This window comes from Oncorhynchus masou, chromosome 6, assembly GCF_036934945.1.
Source record: "Oncorhynchus masou masou isolate Uvic2021 chromosome 6, UVic_Omas_1.1, whole genome shotgun sequence".
NCBI classification, from domain to species: domain Eukaryota; kingdom Metazoa; phylum Chordata; class Actinopteri; order Salmoniformes; family Salmonidae; genus Oncorhynchus; species Oncorhynchus masou.
Genome location: NC_088217.1, coordinates 48651255 through 48677248, shown reverse-complemented (window position 1 = coordinate 48677248; position 25994 = coordinate 48651255). Strand labels below are relative to the sequence as shown.

Here is a 25994-nt window from a genome sequence, read left to right as displayed (position 1 = left end):
GTACAATATTTGCCCATTATTATTCTTAACATTTTTCAAGCTCTGTCAAATTGTTTGTTGATCATTGCTGTACCCCCCTTTCGACCCCTAATGTTTAATTGTCAAAGACTCCAGCCACCCTAGTCATAGACTGTTCTCTCTGCTACCGCACGGCAAGCAGTGCCGGAGCGCCAAGTCTAGGTCTAAGAGGCTTCTTAACAGCTTCTACCCGCAAGCCATAAGACTCCTGAACATATAATCAAATGGCTACCAATACTATTTGCATATCCCCGCCACTTTTACACTGCTGATACTCTCTGTTGTTATCGTCTATGCATGGTTACTTTAATAACTCTATCTACATGTACATATTAACTCAATTACCTTGACTAACCGATGCCCCCCCCCCCACACACACACACACACACATTAACTGTACTGGTAGCCCCCTGTGTATAGTCTCACTATTGTTATTTTATTGCTGTTCCTTATTTACTTCTTACTTTTATTTCTTATTCTTATTTGTACTGCATTGTTGGATAGGGGCTCGTAAGTAAATATTTCACTGTAAGGTCTACCCTGGCACATGTGACTAATACAATTTGATTTGACAACAATTTTCAAGACTTGTCATAGATTTTCAAAAATATTTCAGTCAAAACTGTAGCTCGGCCACTCAGGAACATTCACATAGAACTGATTTGGCCTTGTGTTTTAGGTTATTGTCCTGCTGAAAGGTGAATTTAAACTCTCTGGTCTTTGTGGTTGAATCTGTGCTTGCAATTCACCACTCGATTGAGGGACCTTAATTTTATGTGCAGGGTACAGAGATGGGGAAGTCATTAAAAAAATTGTGGCTAACTACTATTATTGAACACAGAATGAGTCCATGCAAGTTATATGATTTGTTAAGCACATGTTTACTCCCGAACTTATTTAGGCTTGCCATAACAAAGGAGTTGAATACTTAATGACTCAAGACATTTCAGCTTTTCGTTTTTTATGAATAAAAAATGTTTTACAAGCAAATATTCAACTTTAACATTATGTGGTATTGTGTGTACTGTAGATCAGAGACACAAAATCAAAATGTAATCCATTTTAAATCCAGGCTATAAGACAAAAATAAAGTTGGTAAAAGGCTTGTGTATTACACTCTATGACACATATACTGTATACCTAAACTCTCTCAGTGAGGAACATAACCCCGACTGGAGGTCTGCATCATATCTCTTCACAGTGTTACTGTGACAACAACCTTTTCGAAGGTATAGTATTGTATGTCCCTCTCAGGATATGAATAAGCAATAACCACGATAAGACATCGGTACTATTAATTCACAGTTCATGATCGACATACAATACTGATAGTATACAGTGATGAAAAAAATAATTAGTTAAGAGATCAAGATCAATTCTCTGTGTTATTTAAGACATACTGTACCTTTGTGCAACATAACGTGACAAAGGACATTTTAAGTACACTTCTACTTTCATTCCAGACCTGCTTCTATTTTCAGGCGGCCTAGCGTCTGCTATGAAATCCCTGGGTATTCCACAGAGTTAGAGCAGTTCTCAGGAGATTAATGTCCATATCCAGACACTTACCTGTCAGCCAGCCTGATACGATTATTCCAATGTGTGGCTGGCTGGAATGCACTTCCTCTACTATGGTGTTAGTCTTCCTGTGTCATGCCTCGTCTTGAAAATGTCATCTGCCATGTGGTACGCATAACTTCATGTATCGTTTGCTGACCTAAACATCATATTGAAAATGTTCCCTGGCACATTATAAAGTACATTCCTGTGTGTGCGCCGATCAATTTGTCTCTTGTCACGTTGACGTACAATATGTCCTAAATAAATAAATACAATATCAGATATCAGCATGCCAATATCATGCATTCAACATGACATTGTTTGTCAGGAGGAAACAACAATTAGACAAATATTTAACTGGATTCAAAACGGTTCCGTGGATTTCCTTTGTCCCCCGCTATTCCGATTACTGAATGTTTACCTCTGAATTTACCATTCTAATTGCTTGTTGCAAGTCAATTTGTTTTCTGAGAAAGTTGTTCTAATTGGAAAAAAAATATTACGAGAGCCTTCAATCATATGGTAGCAGTGTAGTGTTCAACAGAGTTCATACCTGACCTCTGAAAACATGGAACATTTTGAAGGTTGATTGTCCTGTATCTGAAAAATAATCAATAATTTCTGTATTCATGAGAGGTTAACCTTGAGTTATTGATAATTAACCATCATTGTGCACAAGACTTTGAATGGAGTGTCTCCAGGCAACCATATAGATATGTGTTATGTGTTTCATGTGGGGAAGGTATATCCAGACAATACCCATACGTTCAGCAGTATTGAGCTGCTTACAAATACCACCCTGGGTTAGCATGAAGGGAGACATTATTTCCTCTTGATACTTCTCAATGTTTTGACATCAGTGCATCTGATAATAGGGCAATATTAGCAAGAGCATGAAGTTAAGCAATATGTTCTGGTCTAACCCAAGTAAGGTTCAGTGATATTCTCGATTGACATAGCAGTTAACCCTAATGTCCTCTAAACCATTATGTAATCATGACGTGTTGGGGGAAAATAGCACTCTGGAAAGCACTGGACAACGTTTGTGAGTGCAACTGCCACTTTCATTAGTAGGGTCAGTGTCCACTGCAAGTTGCAGTGCATAAAATCAAAATCAGGTAATTCAATTCTGATTAAAACAATCTAAATTGCATGAACAGACACTGCAGGATTTGGATTTGGATCTGTTATGCTGAGCAAGGACCAAAGCATTCAGTTAAATGTTGATTGTGTTAAAAAAAAACCTTGGCAAGGGAAAGCACAGCAACCATGCTGTCTGTCAGTGTTGTGAGCTACCTGTTCATGGTAACTGAATGGTAACCATTAGTGCAGAAGGGTGTCACAATGACTCCTTGTGAATGATGTTTGTCATTCTCCCTGGCACTTTCAAAAGGGCACACACACCTGAACTGAAACACATTTAAAAAATAGACATTTCAATTTGAAACATTTTATTCATTTTCAATTACATCTCACAGAGATACATTTGGTTTGTTAATACAATAGTATTAAAACAGTTATGCAACACCTATCAAGCACAACTCAGCCACAACTTGAACTATCTTGATTAAGAACCATGGAGAAAGAGTTGAATTAATCGAAAATGTTTGAGAAAATCTTCCCCAGGTACTGTATCAATGCACATGAACATGTTTTTCTGTATAGTTCTGCATATTGATCCAAGATGTCTGTGGTGGTCATATTTTTATTTAACCTTTATTTAACTAGTCAAGTCAGTTAAGAACAAATTCTTATTTACAATGACGGCCTACCCCGGCCAAACCCTCCCCTGACCCGGGCTACGCTGGGCCAATTGTGCGCCGCCCTTTGATACTGTTAAATGTTGACGATAGCATATGTGAATTTTCTTTCACGGAATCTGCGGAATGTTGATGGCCACCAGACAGATCATACTGTCACTGTGCTTCATTAAGGAATTAAAGGACAACCTCGGAGTGAACCATGGTCGTTTCCACAGTTGACTCATTCTTACAGAACATTTACAATAACAAACAGGTCACAACAAAACACAGGGATGAGGCACACATAGGCAAGGTACTGTATCTCTACCATTAGAAAAGGACATCATGTCATTCTAAACAGAAGCTCGACACAGCCATGGGGAACTAAACATTTTGATTTGTAATTACTGAGGGACATAACAAACATCATTAAGGGGTATGTTTGCGCTTTCATTTGATTACTTTCATATTTCCGCCATATAAATATCTCATGTAGATTGTTCTAAGGATTGACAATCTTCTCATATGTAAAAGCCTATCCTTTCGGCATAAAATCTAGACATAAAACACTCAAAAGCTTGGTTGACAAATTAATTTTAAAAATGCATACAGTAAGGCAATGCAGCTGCGTTGAATACTCTAAATAGTTAGCTGTTGATTTCACATTCTTGAGAAGTGAAAAGTACACGTAAAACACATCCTTTGCTGAGTACTTGACTCTGAAAGCTAGAGTTCATTAAAGGCAATACATGTTTAAGTCTTATAAAGTCAACTTTGAAAGTATAAAAAACACAACTGCACAAATCTTGCATGGAGCTGAGCTGAAATGGCCGTTTGAGTTAAGACCTGAAAAAGACAAAAACACTCATCAACAAACACATAGTACCTGTGGGATTCATCGTTATGAGACAGAATTTTGTTGAAGGCACTCTGGAAACCTTGAATCAATTGTGCCAAAAGTGAATCCTGTGAATGGTGAAAGACAAAAACAGTTCTCTCTTACTGGACATCTTTGGTATCCTGATGGGGCCACTGCTGCTGCCATCCCCTCCATCACTCAGGGCTTTGATCTCAATGAGGTAGTCTTCACCAGAGGGGACCTGCAGTGCCATGCTGGTCCTGTTGGTCTCCACAACGCTGGTCTTCCCAAGCCAGTTCTGACGGTACAGCACCTAGAGACGGGAGAGGGAATATCATGGTATCTGATATCAATAATACAAATTTAAGTGACACAGTAGTTTGACATAAATGAGAAATTAGTCGTTTTTGGATAATGCCACTGTATTGTTTTTGATTTGGGGAGTGGAAAGAGAAGCTATTTTTGGGGGAAAAAATACAAAAGTGTTTCCAAATAGTCTTAAGAAATTGTATTTGTATTTTTCAGAAGCCCCTTTCCAGAGGATGACAGGAATTGTAAATTATAGTGTGAGTTGCTAGTGTGGCCCCCGTGGTGCTCCATGGAGGCTAGTGTCTGAGTGTGGAGCTTCACAGGCACTCAGCTGCTTCCTCACATTCTCTTTCATATCTCTGAGCCATATCAGATCAATCAATTAGCGAAAGGTGCTCCATTGTAAATTAATACTTTAAAAGGAACCAGGACCTTTTCTGAGTCATAATCCTCTGCTGAATGCTCTCAGAGTTCAGATACTCAAGATGACATGAAACGCTTCCTGTTACGCAGGTTCAAACACTTTTTACTACTGAGCATTCAGAGGGATCAAAAGGCAGGAAAGAATGGATCCTCTGGGCGTCCCACCATTAGGGACGCCATTAGGGAAAGTGTTGCCTCAACAGCTTTCCACAAGGACACATGTTGTGTGTTTCCATATCAGAACTTGGCAGACCTTCAGTCAAACATACTCAGTGGAAACCCAGAACAATGGAGAAACAGATTTGTTTTGTGTCATAACACCAGGAACAGTCTTTTTAAATTTGTACGGATTGTCCACACAATTTTGCATGGACAATCCATATGTGACACTGGAAGTGCTGAGGTTTATACTTCCACTGTGACCAGGGAGACATTAATAGATAAGACAGCTGTTGAGGTAAACCAACAAACTGCATTTGTTTCCTAGTTTTCAAAGATCCTGCTATTACACTGACAACACTCACTTTGTATCCTGTCACCTCAGACTCATTTCCCATTGCCTTGACATGTTCCCAACTCAAAAAGATCTTGGAGTCTGTCAAGTTCCACTCAATATTCCCTGGAGGTTGACTTGGTGCTGAAATCATAAAGCCACACAAATTAATCACGTACAATTCCGTCAATAGCTGAAATTACTTCAAAAATTACTTTCTCACTTTAAACATCCCCATAATCACTGCTGTTTGAAGGAACTACCCACTGGGCACACACTGGTTGAATCAATGTTGTTTCCATGTAGGGCTGGGCGATATGGCCAAAATATCGTATCAAGGTATCTTTAAAAAAATGGACGGTATTTTATGTTTTGGAATTACAATAGTTCTATGTTTGCTTTATGGGTAGTGCAGGATCCTAGGGTGGCAACACATACATTCTAAGTGATTTCAATGGATCTTTATCCATTCTACTTGTTTTATACTGTTTGATTAAACTTTTGCATTTCCTGCACTCATTTGAGATGTTGCAATTGCGATTTGACTTGCGATTTAGTGCAAAACACTTGGGTGAACTGTTGAATGATTATTCTAATTCTATAGGCACTTTGCATAGTGTTGTTTGACACGACGCTGAACGTAGATGCCAGGGAGGAGTTATTGTAACAGGGTAGGAACCAAACTGTTGATCATATGTCTCATAGGGGACCCTGTAATCTTTGAATTCATTGCATGTTCTCATATTCATGCTTTGCGTATTCCTCTTTGATTTGTAAGATACTGTTGCACAAACAACATGCTGATTTAAGTCTACTCCATCACTGGTATTATCAGGCTGTTTAGCTAATTACGTTTGCTCTGACTCAGTACATTTATTAGCTAGCTAGCTAGATACACAGCTAACTAGCGATTAGCAGCTAACAAGATATAGGCCAAACTTGCTAAAAAAAAATACAAACTAGCTGTTTGCAGATGTAAGAAACACAAACTAACAATGTAATTATAGAATGCTAGTGTATTTATATTAAGAAGCAAAGTGAAAACGGCATCATAATCATCAACATTGTTGCATGTGCTGCATTGACCATGCAGACTGAACGCAAGTTTCTCGTGGTCGAGAACAACATTTGCACTCCTTGAGTAACGATCAGTGTTGCCAACTCCTCAGTTAGGAGAGTAGCTATTGGCTGTCCTAAAAGTCGCTATAAGTCGCTAAATGACATTACCTAATTTGCATAATTGGCCATGTACATGTAATTGTGATGGACTCTGTAGGAGAGAGGAATAACGTCGTGGGAGAGACAAAAAGTGAGTAAAAAATACCCTAAATATGTTGTTTGTTTTTTAGTTTAGTTTTTTACATTTACATCCCGCCCTGAATGTAAGCCATGGCGGGAACAGCCAGCGGCGGCTTCCCACATACGCGATTCATTTGCAGTCTGGACGCGGAGGGGTGAACATTTCCTGCTCTGACTGCAGCTGAGATGGACTGCTGCACGAGGACTGGGCCGACTGTGAGCTCATAAACACGCCTCCTCTCCCTGAGTTGTCAAGGTAAAGTAGCATCTTATCACCCATTTTTTATTTATTAAAAAACCCCAGAAGTGACTCTTCTTATCAACTGTATGCCAGAATGTGCTCTGGGTTGTTGCACAGATGTAGCATTTTCTGTGTTGGTCTTGCCAACCCCAATTGTCTCACCTCTGAGAAGCAGAGGTTACATCATGTAGGTCTGATATCTGATTGGAGGTTAACCTTACAGTAATACTATTGGTCAACAACTCAGGTTTTGAATCCAAACAACTCAGATGCTTATGAAAGATTAATATTCATTTTTCCATCTCCTACTTGTTCCTGACCTTCTGTGGTGAGACACTGTATTTCCTTCTCTCTCCACACCATGGACTTTTGGGGCATGGCCTTTCAGGCTATGATTTCTGTCTCTCTCACTGACCATGCTTAGAATAATGCCTTGTAATGCGTGTTAATGTCTTGTACCATAAGCTTTATGTAAGCTTTATGCCTTGAATGTGAATCCATTCATTTTACAAAGTAGTAAAATACACTTGTATTTGGAATCCAGTCTCGGACCTTCCTTCATTTGCCTATTACTGTAACTCAACTCTCGCATATTGCTCATAATCTTTATGGAGTCAGATAAACATTTAAATAGGCCAATCGCATAGTCTTATTAGTCGCACGTGATGTATAATATATACATAAAACATTTCTGGCCACTACACTGCTAATTCACATGTTTGTAGGTATGACATAATCCAATTCAATTCGTTAGTCTTGCAGTTAACATGCAGTCAAATCTTTACTCAGATGATGATGTTTTGTCTCAGCAGTGCTGTTGATGTAGAGTATTCACAGAGGCTCTAAAGCCATTGAACTTGTACTGTATACTGCTACATTCCACCACAATTCCATTCATGTTAACCTCTGCTGGATACACAGGCTTCAAATACGTGAAAGCAAACTTGTAGAGAGAAAAATGCTCAAATTGCATGTGACAACTGTTCCATCTTAGAGAATTCTCACGTGGTTTCTTGGTGGTGACGTTGACTGCGGGGCTAGAAGGCCCTGCTCCAGCGCTGTTCTGGGCCCTGACTGAGATCAGATACACAGTACTGCCCTTGAGCCCAGAGAGAAGGGCTGCAGTGTCTGTGACCCTCACCATCTCAGCATCACTCTCCTGCATCCCCTCCTCCCAACAAAGGACCTGGAACCAAAGACATGAAGGTTATTCCAGACCTCCCGACAGCATTAAAACAGGATTAGAGACACGTCCAGCACCGTTGTTTGTGGACCTGATAACCAGGTTCACAATGGGGGTCAAGCAACCTGGGCCTTCTCTACAGCCAGACAGTTCTGGGCTATATACTAAGGGGAAAATGGGCAAGGATCCTTAGGGTGTTCCGTCATTAGGGACAGTGTTGGTTGTGGAGGAAATTGATATATGATGTTCACACTTGTGAGGGGTGATTTATAGAACACTACTCAAGGAGGGAAGCAGCCAGCGTATTAGGCTCCTTGGGAGACTTGAATAGCTGTGGACAGACCTCTTCACTCTCGATGAGATGGTGAGAAATATACCTTTGTATCCCAAGGTATTTTTCGGGGGAGGGGAAATGCCACGTTTTTGCCATTGGCAGTTCTATTTAAATGCATGCCAACCTATTGCTGAGTCAATCATTGTGAGGATAATACTGTATCTATCATGCTGTTTTCTGCTCTCTACCAGCATCATGATTCTTTGGATATTTTTCATACCTCATATCCAATGATCTTCCAACTGCTGGCTGTCTTGGTAATGGGTTCCCAGTACACCTCGATTTCAGAGGCTGACAGCGTCCGGGTCCACACTCTGGACGGGGGTTCAGAGGGCTCTAAACATGACAAATTTAGACCAAGGACATTATTGAGAATGGTAAACATTCAAGTCAAACTAACCCAAAGCTTCCATTTCATCAGCATCTTGAGAAATAGTCAAAATAACTAACCTTCCTCTGCGGAATACACTACAACCACATGGCTAGACGGGCCTTCTCCTTTGTTGTTGTAGACTCCAACTTTCACCTCAAATTGGGAGAGGGGAGGGACGCTGTCGTTCCTGAAGGTGTATCTCGATGCATCAGGTGAAGCCAGCACAGTCTGCTTCCATGTGCTTGTACCAAGAGGACGAAAAGCCACAACGTATCCAAATTCCTCTCCACTCTGTAGCTCCTCTGGTATTGGCTATGAGACAGAGACAATTTGACTGCATAAATTGTAGCAATTCTTATCCCTTCCCATTGGTTGAACTGAATATCAAATGACTACCTCAACTGGAAGTGTCAAATTCTGAACAGTGAAATACCACAACCCCAACACAATGCATTATATCCAAAGATATACACAGTATATACACATTCTGCATGATAAGTTCATTCCCTTTAAAAAACCCACAGAAACATCCATTCTGAGACATCGTCCTAGATTTATGCACAAACAATTTCCACCATCTCTGCATCTGCATTTTGATTTACACACCAGGGGAGCCATTTGGAACAGGCAAATAGCTAGGCGAGACAGCTCTTCTTTTAATTTAAACCCATTTAATTGAAGTCGCATCGCCGTAGAGAATTCTGTCAAACCCCCCCCCATTCATGTCAGAAGAGTGATTTGAAATGTACATATTTGTAGGTATTGTATCTTGTAATTGTCCTTGACATACAAGGAAAAACAAATAAATAATTTTAAAAAGGAAAGGAAGGAACACTGATCTGTCATAACAAAGATGTATTCTTATAAGACCGTGATGATCAGCAAGCTTACCTCCCATTGGATAACCAGTTCTCCCCGCCTTCCTCCTCCTCCACTCACATTACCTGGTGCTACTTCAGGAACTGGATGGACAAAAACAACAACAGTGTCCAATATAAGTTTGTGTATTCCTCGGAGCAAAGGCATGTATTTGAATCCCTACTACTCCGAAACCCTACGGAAGCCTTGATGTCACTATCATAGTGCCCCTCATCCTTGTACGGTTTCAAAGCAAAGGCTTAGCTTTTTGATGTAATTAAATTAGGGTTGATACTGGCACGAGCGCCAGTGCACGCTACTGCTGTTACTGCAGTGTATCACACTGCAGGAATACTCTTCCCTTGTGATTCAGTGGGCCAGGCGGAAGCACTCTGCTAACCCACTCAGAATAGACACTTTCAAGTCATTGCCTTATGGCAGGCGTGGTTATTTCACACTCCTGTTGATGCTGCTGACATGAATTAATCATGGCAGAAATTCCTGAGTGCTGATGTGAACAGCGTCGGAATGCTATAAAAGGTATGATGCCTCCTGCTCGGTAGTTCTAATCTGACAAGCAAAAGTTTCGAGTGTCAATATCCACATGGATAGATAGACCATGTGGCCTAAACACACAAATAAATTATCTCTCACTTTCTTTTCCCATTAGGTCAATTATTAACATCTGTCTCTGTGTCAGTCAAATTGGAGCAGAGATGATTCTGTCTTCATTACACGTAATTAGCGATGAGAAAGGCACAATAACCAGTGGACTGGCGTGAAAAGTGTATGTGGGTTCTACGTGGTGAAATTCATCAGGGGCTGAACGGAACACTCCATGCAAAATGAAACTAATCAGACCGTTAAATTACATTTCCACCGTGGGGTTGATAGATTCACCACAAGAGGAAAAAGAGAAATGAGAATGTACCTGCCGCTTTTGTTCGAATCTGCTTGGATTGGATGCTGGGCTCTCCAACACCCACATTGTTGCTAGCCACCACCCTGAATTCGTAATCCACCCAGGGGTTCAAATCTATCACCGTTGCATGAAACATCTGTCCAGGCACAGAATCAGGAACTAGGATTAAAGAATTTAGAATTTAAATACATATTGATTCTCATCCACCAACAAAACACATTCATGTTATCAAAGACTGCCTGTGATACAATTAATGTCAATATAACTTATCCAAGAAGGCCCCCAAGATAACGAATGATTAAAGATAAATACTCTTGTTCACATCATTCATCCCCAAAGCTGACTGTTCCCACATTATTCTGATAGTACAGACATTTTAAAGGGGAAATTACAAACTTCAGAAGCCTTTTTAAACCTCAAATACACTACACGTTCTACATGTCCTGCATTGCAAGAACGTTCTCCTGCAACAGGGTGATCAAATTAAGATCCTACATCTGTAAACAGTGTCTGTGAGGGATGGGCTGGCATTGTAGCTACCTGTCCTGACGGCCTGCCAGCCTATGGAGAAGGGGGTCCTGGCCTGGATGCTGTATGTGGTGACAGGGCTGTGGTGGTCAGGCCCAGACTCCCAGGAGAGCTGGGCAGTGGAGTCAGTGATTTCCCCCACAATAAGGCCCTCTGGGGCACCGGGAGGCCCTGAAATAACCAGCAGCACAGGCACAGAACAAGGAGACAAGGACAACCACTGTCAAATAGTTCTATTGTGTCAGCCCAAAAAAAGGATGGCAAGGTTAGAGCAGTCTGCCCACAAAAGAGAGAGACATTTAATATTTCACACAGCAGAGATAAAGATCCTTCAGTTGATGAGGGGAAATACAAAAGGATTCAAAAACGAAGGAGAAGAGGAAAATTTATGCATTGATTTTCAGATGCTCCTGTAGTCATTATTTAACACTGAATGAATGTCACCCAGAATAGTTGGCTGAAGTAAAGGGAATTAATAGAACGGGTGATCATGTCTGAGGTTTTCTAATTCCTCTTTAGATGAGTGCTACCCTAGATATGGTATATCTCTATGAGTGCTACAGTATGCCAGTAAACCAAAGTATCATCACAGGGAGGAAGGAAGTGTGTGCGTACCTCTAACAATCAGGTGGGCTGCTGCTGAGACACTGTCCACCACAGTGTGTACCATGCACACATACTTCCCAGAATGCTTTAGCTGAATATTCCTGACCATCAGATCACCAGCCGATCCCTGATGACAATAGAACAGAAAAAGTGTGCAATTTATCAACAATACTAGTGTCTCAAAATACAGTCATTCAATGTATATTTTTTTTTCCAGCTGTGTAGCACCTTTCATACCACTTATACATTATGATATATATTTTTTTATCCCAAGTATGCTATTGCAGTAGCAGTGAGAGAAAAGAGCAGGTAGGAACATTGGAGCGACACTGATTTCAACACTCCTTGTGTTAAAAACAAAAAAAACACTTCCTGAAGTTTAAGAGCTCTGCCAAATGATGCTCACAGTGAAAATGTCAGTGTTATACAGGCCGTTTTAGTGCAGGGTCTTTGTGTGCTCAGCAGACCAGAGGATAAATCCTGTAGGCAGACAGATTTGTGTGCCTTTGTTCACTGGAGTGTCAGGTGATTTACTCATAAGATCAGCAACAGACTGGTTGTTTTAATCTTCATGTCCACAGGTTTTACCTGGCCAGGTCTCCATGTTAAATGCCTTAGTCTTGTCTGAGATGAACAGTGCCTTCAGAAAGTATTCATACCCCTTGACTTGTTCCACATTCTGATGTGTTACAGTCGGGATTCAACATGGATTAAATATTTGTTTTTCTCACCCATCTACACACAATACCCCATAATGACAAAGTGAAAACATGTTTTTAGAAATGTTTGCAAATTTATTGAAAATGAAACACAGAAATATTCACCCCGCTAAGTCAATACATGTTACAATCACCTTAGGCAGCGATTACAACTAGGAGTCTTTCTGGTAAGTCTCTAAGAGCTTTGCACACCTGGATTGTTTAATATTTGCACATTACAATTTTGTTTTATTCTTCAAGTTCTGTCAAATTGGTTTTTGATCATTACTATACAGCAATAGATTTTCAAGCCGATTTAATTCTAAATTTTAACTAGGCCACTTAGGAACAATTCAATGTTGTCTTGGTAAGCAACTCCAGTGTATGTTTGGCCTTGTGTTTTAGGTTTTTGTCCTGCTGAAAGGTGAATTTGCCTCCCAGTGTCTGTTGGAAAGCAGGCTGAACCAGGTTTTCCTCTAGGATTTTTTCCTGTGCTTACCTCTATTCTGTTTATTTTATCCTAAAAAAACCTCTAGTTTTAGCCAATGACAAGCATACCTATAACATGATGCCGCCGCCACCACAATGTTTGATGTGTTGTGTTGGATTTGCCCCAAACATAACACTTTGTATTCAGTTTTACAAAAGTGTTTTAATTTTAATTTAGTGCATTATTGCAAACAGGATACATGTTTTGGAATATTTGTATTCTGTATAGGCTTACTCCTTTTATTTCTGTCATTAAGGTTAGTATTGTGGAGTAACTACAATGTTGTTGATCCATCCTCAGTTCTCCTATCAGAGCCATTAAACTCTTTAACTGTATTAAAGTCACCAATAGCCTCATGGTGAAATCCCTGAGCGGTTTCTTTCCTCACCAGCAACTGTGTCAGGAAGGACACCTGTATCTTTGTAGTGACTGGGAGTATTGATACACCATCCAAAGTGTAATTCATAACTTCACCATTCTCAAAGGGATATTCAATGTCTGCTTTTTTACCCATCTACCTATAGGTGCCCTTCTTTGCGAGGCACTGGAAAAACTCCCTGGTCTTTGTGGTTACATTTCTGTTTGAAATTCACTACTCGACTGAGGGACCGTACATATCATTGTATGTGTGAGGTACACAGAGTGAGTCCATGCAACTTATGTGACTTGTTAGGCAAATATTTACTCTGGAATTTATTAAGGCTTGGCATAACAAAGAGGTGGAATACTTATTGACTCAAGACATTTCAGCTTTCCTTTTTTATTAATTTGTAAAAATGTGTAAAAACATAATTCCACTTTGACATTATGGGGTATTGTGTGTTGGCCAGTGTCACACCTTGGTCTTAGTATTTTGTGTTTTCGTTAATTAGTTGGTCAGGCCAGGGTGTGACATGGGTTTATGTTATTGTGTTGTTGTATTGGGGTTTTTGTAGGCATTGGGATTGTGGTTGATTAGGGGTGTGTTGCATAGGTTTGGCTGCCTGAGGCGGTTCTCAATCAGAGTCAGGTGATTCTCGTTGTCTCTGATTGGGAACCGTATTTAGGTAGCCTGGGTTTCACTTTGTATTTCGTGGGTGATTGTTCCTGTCTCTGTGTTAGTGTTCACCAGACAGGCTGTATAGGTTTTTTCACGTTCCGTTTGTTGTTTTTGTTATTTTGTGTATCGTCATTTGTTCCATTAAAAACATGAGTAACCAACACGCTGCATTTCGGTCCGACTCTCTTTCGACAAACGAAGAACGCCGTTACAGAATCACCCACCACACACGGACCGAGCAGCGTGTTAACAGGCAGGAGCCACAGGAGAGGCAACAGAAGCAGCTTCAGTGGGAGAGGCTACACCACTTGGAGAATTGGACATGGGAGGAAGAACTGGACAGAAAAGGACCCTGGGCTCAGCCTGGTGAATATTGCCGCCCCAAGGAGGAACTAGAAGCGGCTAAAGCGGAGAGGCGCTGGTATGAGGAGGCAGCACGGCGACGTGGATGGAAGCCCGGGAATCAGCCCCAAAAATTTCTTGGGGGGGGGGCTATCAGGGAGTATGGCTACGCCAGGTAGGAGACCTGCGCAAACTCCCTGTGCTTACCGGGGGCTAGAGAGACCGGGCAGGCACCGTGTTATGCAGTGGTGCGCACGGTGTCCCCAGTGCGGGTGCATAGCCCGGTGCGGTATATTTCAGCTCCGCGTATCGGCCGGGCTAGATTGAGCGTCGAGCCAAATGCCATGAAGCCGGCTCTACGCATCTGGTCCCCAGTGCGTCTCCTTGGGCCGGCTTACATGGCACCAGCCTTGCGCTCGGTGTCTCCGGTTCGCCTACATAGCCCAGTGCGGGCTATTCCATCTCGCCGCACTGGCAGGGCGACCGAGAGTATTCAACCGGGTAAGGTTGGGCAGGCTCGGTGCTCAAGAGCTCCAGTGCGCCTGCACGGTCCGGTCTATCCAGTACCACTTCCACACCCCAGCCCTCCAGTAGCAGCTCCCCGCACCAGGCTTCCTGTGCGTGTCCTCGGCCCAATACCAACAGTGCCAGCACCAGGCATCAGGCCTACAGTGCGCCTCGCCTCTCCTGCGCTGTCGGAGCCTTTCTTCTCTCCTTCGCTGTCGGAGTCTCCCGCCTGTTCAGCGCTATCAGAGCCTTTCTCCTCTCCAGCGCTGCCGGAGCCTCCTGCCTGTTCGGAGCAGCTAGAGCTGCCAGTCTGCATGGAGCAGCTAGAGCTGCTAGTCTGCATGGAGCAGCTAGAGCTGCCAGTCTGCATGGAGCTGCCAGTCTGCATGGAGCTGCCAGTCTACATGGAGCAGCCAGAGCTGCCAGTCTGCATGGAGCAGCTAGAGCTGCCAGTCTGCAAGGAGCTGCCAGTCTGCAAGGAGCTGCCAGTCTGCATGGAGTTGCCAGTCTGCATGGAGCTGCCAGTCTGCAAGGAGCTGCCAGTCTGCAAGGAGCTGCCAGTCGGCAAGGAGCTGCCAAAGCTGTCAGTCAGCATGGAGCAGCCAGAGCCGTCAGTCAGCATGGAGCAGCCAGAGCCGTCAGTCAGCATGGAGCAGCCAGAGCCGTCAGTCAGCATGAAGCAGCCAGAGCCGTCAGTCTGCCAGGATCCGCCAGTCAGCCAGACTCTTCCAGATCTGCCAGTCAGCCAGACTCTTCCAGATCTGCCAGTCAGCCAGACTCTTCCAGATCTGCCAGTCAGCCAGACTCTTCCAGATCTGCCAGTCAGCCAGACCCTTCCAGATCTGCCAGTCAGCCAGATTCTTCCAGATCTGCCAGTCAGCCAGACTCTTCCAGATCTGCCAGTCAACCAGACTCTTCCAGATCTGCCAGTCAACCAGACTCTTCCAGATCTGCTAGTCAACCAGACTCTTCCAAATCCGCCAGTCAGCCAGGATCTGCCGGATTCAACTGCCTGGCTGGGCTTCATCTCAGTACTGGGCTTCCTCTCAGTACTGGGCTTCCTCTCAGTACTGGGCTTCCTCTCAGTACTGGGCTGCCCCTCAGTCCCGAGCTTCCCCTCAGTCCCGAGCTGCCTCAGTCCCGAGCTGCCCCTCAGTCACGAGCTGCTCCTCAGTTCAGTGGGGTTCTGGGTGAGGACTATTCGGCCATGGTCGGCGGCGAGGGTGGATCATCCCAGGACGCGAAGGGGAGGAACTATGACATTTATGGAGTGGGGTCCACGTCCCGAGCCGGAACCGCCACCATGGACAGACGCCCACTTGGACCCTCCCTATGGTTTTGAGGTGCGTCCGGGAGTCCGCACCTTGGGGGGGGGGGGGGTTCTGTCACGCCTTGGTCTTAGTATTTTGTGTTTTCGTTAATTAGTTGGTCAGGCCAGGGTGTGACATGGGTTTATGTTATTGTGTTGTTGTATTGGGGTTTTTGTAGGCATTGTGATTGTGGTTGATTAGGGGTGTGTTGCATAGGTTTGGCTGCCTGAGGCGGTTCTCAATCAGAGTCAGGTGATTCTCGTTGTCTCTGATTGGGAACCGTATTTAGGTAGCCTGGGTTTCACTTTGTATTTCGTGGGTGATTGTTCCTGTCTCTGTGTTAGTGTTCACCAGACAGGCTGTATAGGTTTTTTCACATTCCGTTTGTTGTTTTTGTTATTTCGTGTATCATCATTTGTTCCATTAAAAACATGAGTCACCAACACGCTGCATTTCGGTCCGACTCTCTTTCGACAAACGAAGAACGCCGTTACAGCCAGTGACACCAAATCTCAATTTAATACATTTTAAATGTAACACAAGAAAATGTGGAAAAAGTCAAGGGGTGTGAATACTTTCTGAACACACTGTAGGTGTTGGTGTAATGATAATGTACAATTCAGGATGCTTGTGTGTGGAGGTTGTAAATATTCTAACATGTTCATATAAGGTGTTGCTTTTACTGTCCATGCTATGAAGCTTGTGAGAAGAGACTACTGTGTGCTGTCTCCTGTACAGTACAGGTAGAAGGTACATACCACTCCTATCATCTCAAAGTGGTCCTGTCTGTTGAAATCGATGAGTTTGCCGTTGAAGAACCACTTAAAGGTGGGATCCAGGGAGGAGTCTCCAGACACTTCACATGGCAACACGATGCTCTCTCCCACAGTGGCATCCACACTCAGCGGTGGAACTGTTATCTTGGTTGGCTCTATTTGAGAATACAGAAAAACAAACACACAGGATCATGTTTCCCTTGAATATGAATATAAACCTGCTGCTGGACAAAATGTACTTTAGACAAGATGTTTCAATGCAGTGGCAGCCTCCCCTACTACTAATGTAACAAATTGATCTTAAATTGCTCCCATTGGGAAGTGTCTTCCTCTCAATCCTATTACATGTTTTTTTTCATGATGTTTTATTGATATGGTCTTGAGACTGAATAATTCAACTAAATGCAATCATGGTGTCAAATTAAGGAAAAAAATGAATAATCCATGTATAACCATCAGTTATTAGAATAGCCACATTGAAGTATGCCGCAGCAGGTCTTTTAAAATTAACATGCAATGTCTGACTTGGATGGAACAGAACATCTCTCTCCTCACTACTATAGATATAGGGATTTTCTACCCTCCGCTGTGTGACCAATAACTCACAGCTGACAAAACCAAGGATGAGTTATGTTTCTGTCAAACCAGCAGGAACATAAAACAACTATACATTTCATTATCAATTTCATGCTTGGCTTAGTATTTTTTTCCTTTCTCTAAACAGGTTTAAACCATCTGCTTAAAAGGTAGTGAAATCTGTGTCCGGAAAAGTACCTTTCACCACCAGAGTACCAGTACTGCTTGATGTCCCAAAGGGGTTCCTGGCCACACAGGTGTACCTCCCTCCATCTGATTCGCTGATGTTGCTGATACGGAGAGTTCCATCCCCCATGATGGTCCGTCTGACAAGAATGAAAGAACAGACAGCTGTTGTTATCAGGATCAATAATGATTTGATAGCCCTCACTGGGCTATATAGGGATTCGAAATACTATATTAGTGATTGATAAATGAGGATAAGCATACAATTATATCAACACTTTCATATCACATCCATTCCGATATCCATGCTGTAGTTTGAATGACAACTATTTCATGAATAAAAACGTAATTATCTGGAAGATTGAATTCTCTACAAGCACATTTGCAGAGAGCAATTATCTTAGTTGAAGCAGAACAGATTTGCTGTAGGGTCGCCATGCTATTGACAGCACAAAAGATTAAATGCGTATTTTAATAGGATACACAGCGGGACACTAAGGCCAAAATGAGGACAGGGGAAGGAGAAGAGAGCAGCATAACGGGGAGAGATGATTCACTAATGGGAATCTTTACCTGCAGCCTTATCGTTATACAACATGTGAGTGATTCCTCACGTAACCAGCACAAAAAAAGACTATGGTTTTAGAAATGTTCACAAAATACAATCCATAGAATGGTCCGATGGAGGGATGTTGGCGTACGCTGAGTGTACAAAACATTAGGAACACCTTCCTAATATTGAGTTGTACCCCCTTCTCCCGTCAGAACAGCCTCAATTCGCCAGGGCCATAGATTCTATAAGGTGTGGAAGGAATTCCACAGGGGATGCTGGCCTGTGTTGACCCCAATGCTTCTCACAGTTGTGTCAAGTTGGCTAGACGTTGTTTGGGTGGTGGACCATTCCTGATACACACAGGAAACTGTTGAGTGTGAAAAACCCAGGAGTTCTGGACACACTCAAACCTAGTGCGCCAGGCACCTACTACCCTACTCCGTGCAAAGGGACTTAAATAAAAGGCTCCTGAGTGGCGCAGCGGTCTAAGGCACTGCATCTCCATGCTAGAGCTGTCACTACAGACCGTGGTTCGATCCCAAGCTGTATCTCAACCGGCTGTGATCGTGAGTCCCATAGGAAGGCACACAATTAGCCCAGCGTTGCCCGGGTTAGGGGAGGGTTTGTCCTGGGTAGGCAGTCATTGTAAAATAGGAATTTGTTCATATCTGACTTGCCTAGTTAAATAAAAGTTATAAAAAAATATATATACACTTTGTCTTACCCATTCACCCTCTGAATGGCACACATTCTCAATTGTCTCAAGGCTTAAAAACACTTCTTTAATTTGTCGACTCCCCTTCATCTACACCAGTGGTTCCCAAACATTTTATAGTCCCGTACCCCTTCAAATATTCAACCTCCAGCTGCGTACCCCCTCTAGCACCATCATTGTAAGCCTGCTACACACACACACTATACGATACAGTTATTAACCTAAGAATGAGTGTGCGTTTTTGTCACAACCCGGCTCATGGGAATAATAATAATAATAACATAATAATAATCAATAATTTTGCTCTTTATTTAACTATCTTACATATAAACCTTATTTTTTAATCGAAAATTGTGAATAATTCACCACAGGTTAATGAGCAGAGTGTGCTTGAAAGGATGCACATGACTCTGCAATGTTGGGTTGTATTGGAGAGAGTCTCAGTCTTAAATTATTTTCCACCAACAGTCTGTGTTTGTATTTAGTTTTTTATGCTAGTGAGGGCCGAGAATCCACTCTCACATAGATACGTGGTTGCAAAGGGCATCAGTGTCTTAACAGTGCGATTTACCAAGGCAGGATACTCTGAGCACAGCCCAATCCAGAAACCTGGCAGTGGCTTCTGATTAAATTACATTTTCACAGAACCGCTTGTTGCAATTTTGATGAGGCTCTCTTGTTCAGATATCGGTAAGTGGACTGGAGGCAGGACATGAAAGGGATAATGAATCCAGTTGTTTGTGTCATCCGTTTCGGGAAAGTACCTGCTCACTCAGGTGCTTCGCTATATCACATTCGACATTGTCGGTAAGCTTGAGTTCATTTGCACACAAAAAATCTTACAATGATGAAAAGACCAGTGTGTTGTCCTTGTTAATGCAGACAGAGATGAGCTCCAACTTCTTAATCATAGCCTCAATTTTGTCCTGCACATTGAATATAGTGGCGGAGAGTCCCTGTTGTCCTAGATTCAGATCATTCAGGCGAGTAAAAACATCAGCCGGATAGGCCAGTTGTGTGAGAAGCATGTCATCATGCAAGCGGTCAGACAAGTGAAAATTCTGGTCAGTAACGAACTTTAAGCTTGTCTCATATAGGGGGCGCTTTTTAAATTTTTGGATAAAAAAACATTCCCGTTTTAAACAAGATTTTTTGTCACGAAAAGATGCTCGACTATGCATATAATTGACAGCTTTGGAAAGAAAACACTACGACGTTTCCAAAATGGCAAAGATATTATCTGTGAATGCTACAGAACTAATGCTACAGGCGAAACCAAGATGAAATTTCATACAGGAAATGCCCCAGATTTTGAATGTGCTGTGTTCCAATGTCTCCTTATATGGCTGTGAATGCGCCAGGAATGAGCCTACACTTTCTGTCCCTTCCCCAAGGTGTCTGCAGCATTGTGACGTATTTGTAGGCATATCATTGGAAGATTGACCATAAGAGACTACATTTATCAGGTGTCCGCTTGGTGTCCTCCATCGAAATAATTGTGCAATCTCCAGCTGCGTCCACTTTTCATTTGGTTCAGAGGAGAAAGGCAACTGCCACAAATGATTTATCATCCAATAGATATGTGAAAAACACCTTGAGGATTGATTCTAAACAACATTTGCCATGTTTCTGTCGATATTATGGAGTTAATTTGGAAAAACGTTTGGCGTTGTAATGACTGAATTTTCTGTTTTATTTCTTAGCCAAACGTGATGAACAAAAGGGAGCGATTTCTCATACACAAATAATATTTTTGGAAAAACTGAACATTTGCTATCTAACTGAGAGTCTCCTCATTGAAAACATCCGAAGTTCTTCAAAGGTAAATTATTTTATTTGAATGCTTTTCTTGTTTTTGTGAAAATGTTGCCTGCTGAATGCTATACTAGCTATCAATACTCTTACACAAATGCTTGTGTAGCTATGGTTGAAAAGCATATTTTGAAAATCTGAGATGACAGTGTTGTTAACAAAACGCTAAGCTTGTGAGCCAATATATTTATTTCATTTCATTTGCGATTTGCATGAATAGTTAACGTTACGTTATGCTAATGAGCTTGAGGCTATGATTACGCTCCCGGATACGGGATTGCTCGATGCTAGAGGTTCATTTAAAAATAGGTGTCAATACTTTGCCCCTTGATAACCAGCGCCACTTCTGTATGTAAAAGCGTTACATGGTCGCTGCCCATATCATTGCATAGCACAGAAAATACAGGAGAGTTCAGGGGCCTTGCTTTAACAAAGTGAACCCTTTTCACTGTGGTGTCCAAAATGTCTTCCAAGCTTTCAGGTATTCCCTTGGCAGCGATGGACGCTGCAGTGTACCCAAATGGCGTCGGAAGCAACTGTTTGCACGCGCGTTACCACTCAACTATGTCTCCCTGTCATGGCTTTTGCGCCATCAGTACAGTTACCAACATGAGCAGCAGCTACGTTTGGCTACATACGGACCATTAGTGGAATTCCTGCGAGAGAGTAACGGTTAATGTGATTGGTTGTTAATTATTTGACTATTCTACCTGTACCTCTACCTGTATTTGACATTGCGTTGTTATTTCTCTAAACACTAGATGGTTTGATTAAATGTTTTTCCAATGAAACGAGGCTGCTCAGGTGAGAAAAAAACCCATCACCCAATGTATAGCTCCGTTGGAAAATATAAATGGACTGTTTGACAATGTGAATAAAAAAGTAATATGAATCACATTTTTATTTGACGTACCCCCGAAGGCATTGTGCAAATATTACTCATATTACAGAGTAGAGGTTGACCGGTTAATCAGAATGGCTGATTAATTAGGGTCGATTTCAAGTTTTCATAACAATCGGAAATCGGTATTTTTGGGTGCCGATTTTTAGAATATATTTTTTTACTGCACCTTCATTTAATTTTTATTTAACTAGGCAAGTCAGTTAAGAACACTTCTTATTTTCAATGACGGCCTAGGAACGGTGGGTTTAACTGCCTCGTTCAGGGGCAGAAAGCCAGATTTTCACCTTGTCAGCTCGGGGGATCCAATCTTGCAGCCTTACAGTTAACTAGTCCAACGCCATAACGACCTGCCTCTCTCTCGTTGCACTCCACAAGGAGACTGCCTGTTACGCAAATGCAGTAAGCCAAAGTAAGTTGCCAGCTAGCATTAAACTTATCTTATAAAAAACAATCAATCATAATCACTAGTTAGCTACACATGGTTGATGATATTACTAGATATTATCTAACGTGTCCTGTGTTGCATATAATCTGACTGAGCATACAAGCATACAAGTATCTAAGAATCTGACTGAGCGGTGGTAGGCAGAAGCAGGCACGTAAAAATTAATTCAAACAGCACTTTCGTGCGTTTTGCCAGCAGCTCTTCGTTGTGCGTCAAGCATTGCACTGTTTATGACTTCAAACCTATCAACTCCCGAGATGAGGCTGGTGTGACTGAAGTGAAATGGCTGGCTGGTTAGCGCGCGCTAATAGCGTTTCAAACTTCACTTGCTCTGAGCCTTGGGGTGGTTGTTTCCCTTGCTCTGCATGGGTAACGATGCTTCGATGTGGTGGCTGTTGTCGTTGTGTTGCGAGTTCGAGCCCTGTCAGGAGCGAGGAGAGGGGCGGAAGCTATACTGTTGCACTGGCAATACTAAAGTGCCTATAAGAAGATCCAATAGTTAAAGGTTAATGAAATACAAATGGTATAGAGGGAAATAGTCCTATAATTCCTATAATAACTACAACCTAAAACTTCTTACCTGGGAATATTGAAGACTCATGTTAAAAGGAACCACCAACTTTCATATGTTCTCATGTTCTGAGCAAGGAACTGAAACATTAGCTTTCTTACATAGCACATATTGCACTTTTACGTTCCTCTCCAACACTTTGTTTAAACCATTATTTAAACCAAATTGAACATGTTTCATTATCTACTTGAGGCTAACTTGATTTTATTGATGTATTATATTAAGTTAAAATTAATAGTATTGTTGTAATTGTCATTATTACAAATACATTTTTATTTTTTAAACGGCCGATTAATCGGTATCGGCTTTTTTGGTCCTCCAATATTCGGCATCGGTATCAGCGTTGAAAAATCATAATTGGTCGACATCTATTACAGAGCATGCAGTAAAGCTTTGTGTGCCCCTGAATTCTGCTTTGTAGCACCTACAGATGAAACATTATGGACTTAAAGAAGGCCTGGGCGAGGCCAAAATGTCATAAATATGCCAAATTTTATTAATTATTTCTCAATTATACTTTTAGATACAAATGTTTTAAAAAACATGTAAAAAATCCTTCCTCCAGAGGATCATTCTATGTATTCAATTTCATGAAAATCCCCCATGTGTGAGATCCTATCAAAACACTAAAATACATTTCCAAACGGTAATGAAAGCAGATAGGACTAGAGAGCCATCTCTCTTGTAGCTGGGTGTATGGACTGAGAAACCAAGGGAACTAGAGCAACAATGGTTGAAAGGCACATGACTGAAATACTAATCAGGGACCATTAAGAGCTGGGCAATTTTTTCTCTCTCCATATTTCTATAAATTGACTGAAATATCACAATAACGATAAATGGAAGGATAAGTTTATAACAAATGTGCACCGGTTAGCCTACACTTTAAAGGGTGCTATCTAGAACCTAAAAGGGTTCTTCCTTCCTTCTTCCTCGCATTAGAAAGCACTTTGAAGAACCATTTTTGGTTCCAGGTAGATCCTTTTTGAGTTGCATGTAGAACCCCTTCCACAGAGGGTTCTAAATGGATAAGCAGGTAGCTCAGTGGTTAGAGCATTGGACTAGTAACCGAAATGTTGCAAGATCGAAACACTGAGCTGATAAGATGAAAATCTGTCGTTCTGCACCTGAACAAGGCAGTTAACCCACTGTTCCTAGGCTGTCATTGAAAATAATAATTTGTTCTTAACTGACTTGCCGAGTTAAATAAAGGTTAAAAAGGGGGTTCTCCTATGGAGACAAAGACTCCTTTTGGAACCCTTTTTTCTAAGAGTGTACTTTTGAATTATTACCGTACCCTTAGAACTACTACTACTACTTTGAATGTTGTAACTATCCATTGTAACTATCCATTGTAGCTATCCATTGTAACTATCCATTGTAACTATCCATTGTAACTATCCATTGTAACTATCCATTGTAGCCGATATAAGCAGACTTACAGTATTTCATTGAAATCTTCACATTTCACTAGTATAGGCTACTTATCATGACAGTAAAATGTCCTCGATAAATGGTTGGTACGGTCGGTGTCAATCATTTTTCTGTTTATCGTCCCAGCTCTAGGACCAGTGTTCTCTTTGATATTATTGACTTAATCTATTTGCGACATAATCCCCAACTATGTAAAGTGTTACAAACTAGATTAAAAAAGTGGCTTACGTCATACATCACAAAAGCAACCTCATAACAAAGCAGTGGTTTCTATTCATTGTTTGCCATATTCCACAAACACCAGAGGCCACGGGGTGTCTAATGCTTGTACGTTATTTTAGAACGAACACAATGTAAACACATGCATAAGTGATGCTGAGAACTCCTAGCTATCGTGACCTTCTGATACAGCACATCAAACACAGAGGCTGTGAGCTGCAAGCTCAGAAATCAAACAATTTCACTGCAGCTCTTAAAAATAAATACGTATTCACTCCAGCTGAGCTGAGACCCAGAGAGCATGTCTGACACAGGGTGCTTTGCGCTGATTTATTGACAAAAATATCAAACATTGAGTGATGGAGGCGCGTTGAGAACATGACCTGAGGGGCAATGAGCTGCAAAACAAATACAAAACGTAAAGAACTATCTGCTTTAAGAAAGAAACGCCGTTCCACGCCGTGCATTTTCTATTCTCGTCCAGATGCACAGCCTGTGTAATCACTTATTTCTCCTTTTCTCCCATGACCGCTCTGTGGAATATGATACAGTAACTAATCAATCGCTCTGCTCACATGTTGAGGCAGGACCACTGAGTTACGGAAATACTATGGAAATGTGGCAGCACATATTGATTTGGGCCACAGCCCTAAAGCAGGAGACTAAGGAGAATAACAGAGCAGTATCACCAAGGCTCCTGTTCACAATCCGTCTGACTCAACCACACCACCCAAATTAAAGATGCAGAATTGGAGGGAGTATATGCCGGGGTGTGAGAGGAGTACAATAAACAGAATACTGCTGGTGAGAATAAGCTCTCACCTTTTCCCCCTCTCCTTCTCTCAACCACTCACTCATGCACACACACACACACTCATGCACACACACACACACACACACACACACACACACACACACACACACACACACACACACACACACACACACACACACACACACACACACACACACACACACACACACCAGTATATAGCTGCTGAGTAAGATTAGAGAGTAAATCATAACATGGGTGACTCATAAGATAGGCAATAGTATACTGGACATACATTGAGTATACCAAACATTAAGAACACCTTCCTAATATTGAGTGGCATGCCCTTTTGCCCTCAGAACAGTCTCAATTTGTCTCGGCATGGACTCTACAAGTTGTCGAAAGCATTCCACAGGGATGTTTGGCCCATGTTGACGTTAATGCTTCACACAGTTGTGTCAAGTTGGCTGGGTGTCCTTTGGGTGGTGGACCACCCCTTGATACGTGAAACTGTTGAGCGTGAAAAATCCAGCAGCCTTGCAGTTCTTGACACAAACCGGTTTGCCTGGGACCTACCACCGTAACACAAAGGCACTTCAAATCCTTTGTCTTGCCCATTCACCCTCTGAATGGCAAACACGCATAATTCATGTCTCATTTGTCTCAAGGCTTCAAAATCTTTAACCTGTCTCCTCCCCTTCATCTACACTGATAGAAATAACTTTCACCTGAATTCACCTGGTCAGTCTATGTCATGGAAAGAGCAGGTGTTCTTAATGTTTTGTATACTCAGTGTATTATTCTCCCACCCAGGCCTCTCCAATCCTGTTCCTGGAGAGCTACCCTCCTGTAGGTGTTCACTTCAAACCCAGTTGTAACTAACCTGGTTCAGCTTAT

General features: G+C 42.0%; 1 protein-coding gene across 3 annotated transcripts in view; it reads right to left on the bottom strand.

Moving 5' to 3' along the window:
* Positions 1–3023: 3023 nt before the first annotated feature.
* Positions 3024–25994, bottom strand: part of LOC135542171 (contactin-4) — a 116344-nt gene continuing 93373 nt past the window's right edge. For all 3 annotated transcript variants that reach the window (XM_064968915.1, XM_064968914.1, XM_064968916.1), the window contains 12 exons: positions 17685–17812; positions 16893–17065; positions 11758–11875; positions 11155–11313; positions 10624–10773; positions 9726–9796; positions 8912–9146; positions 8682–8797; positions 7950–8130; positions 5436–5548; positions 4324–4492; positions 3024–4166 (listed from right to left, as the gene is read on the bottom strand). In XM_064968915.1, coding sequence (XP_064824987.1) covers positions 4081–4166; positions 4324–4492; positions 5436–5548; positions 7950–8130; positions 8682–8797; positions 8912–9146; positions 9726–9796; positions 10624–10773; positions 11155–11313; positions 11758–11875; positions 16893–17065; positions 17685–17812 — 1699 coding nt within the window. In that variant the 3' untranslated portion in view covers positions 3024–4080. The remainder of the gene's footprint in view (positions 4167–4323; positions 4493–5435; positions 5549–7949; positions 8131–8681; positions 8798–8911; positions 9147–9725; positions 9797–10623; positions 10774–11154; positions 11314–11757; positions 11876–16892; positions 17066–17684; positions 17813–25994) is intronic.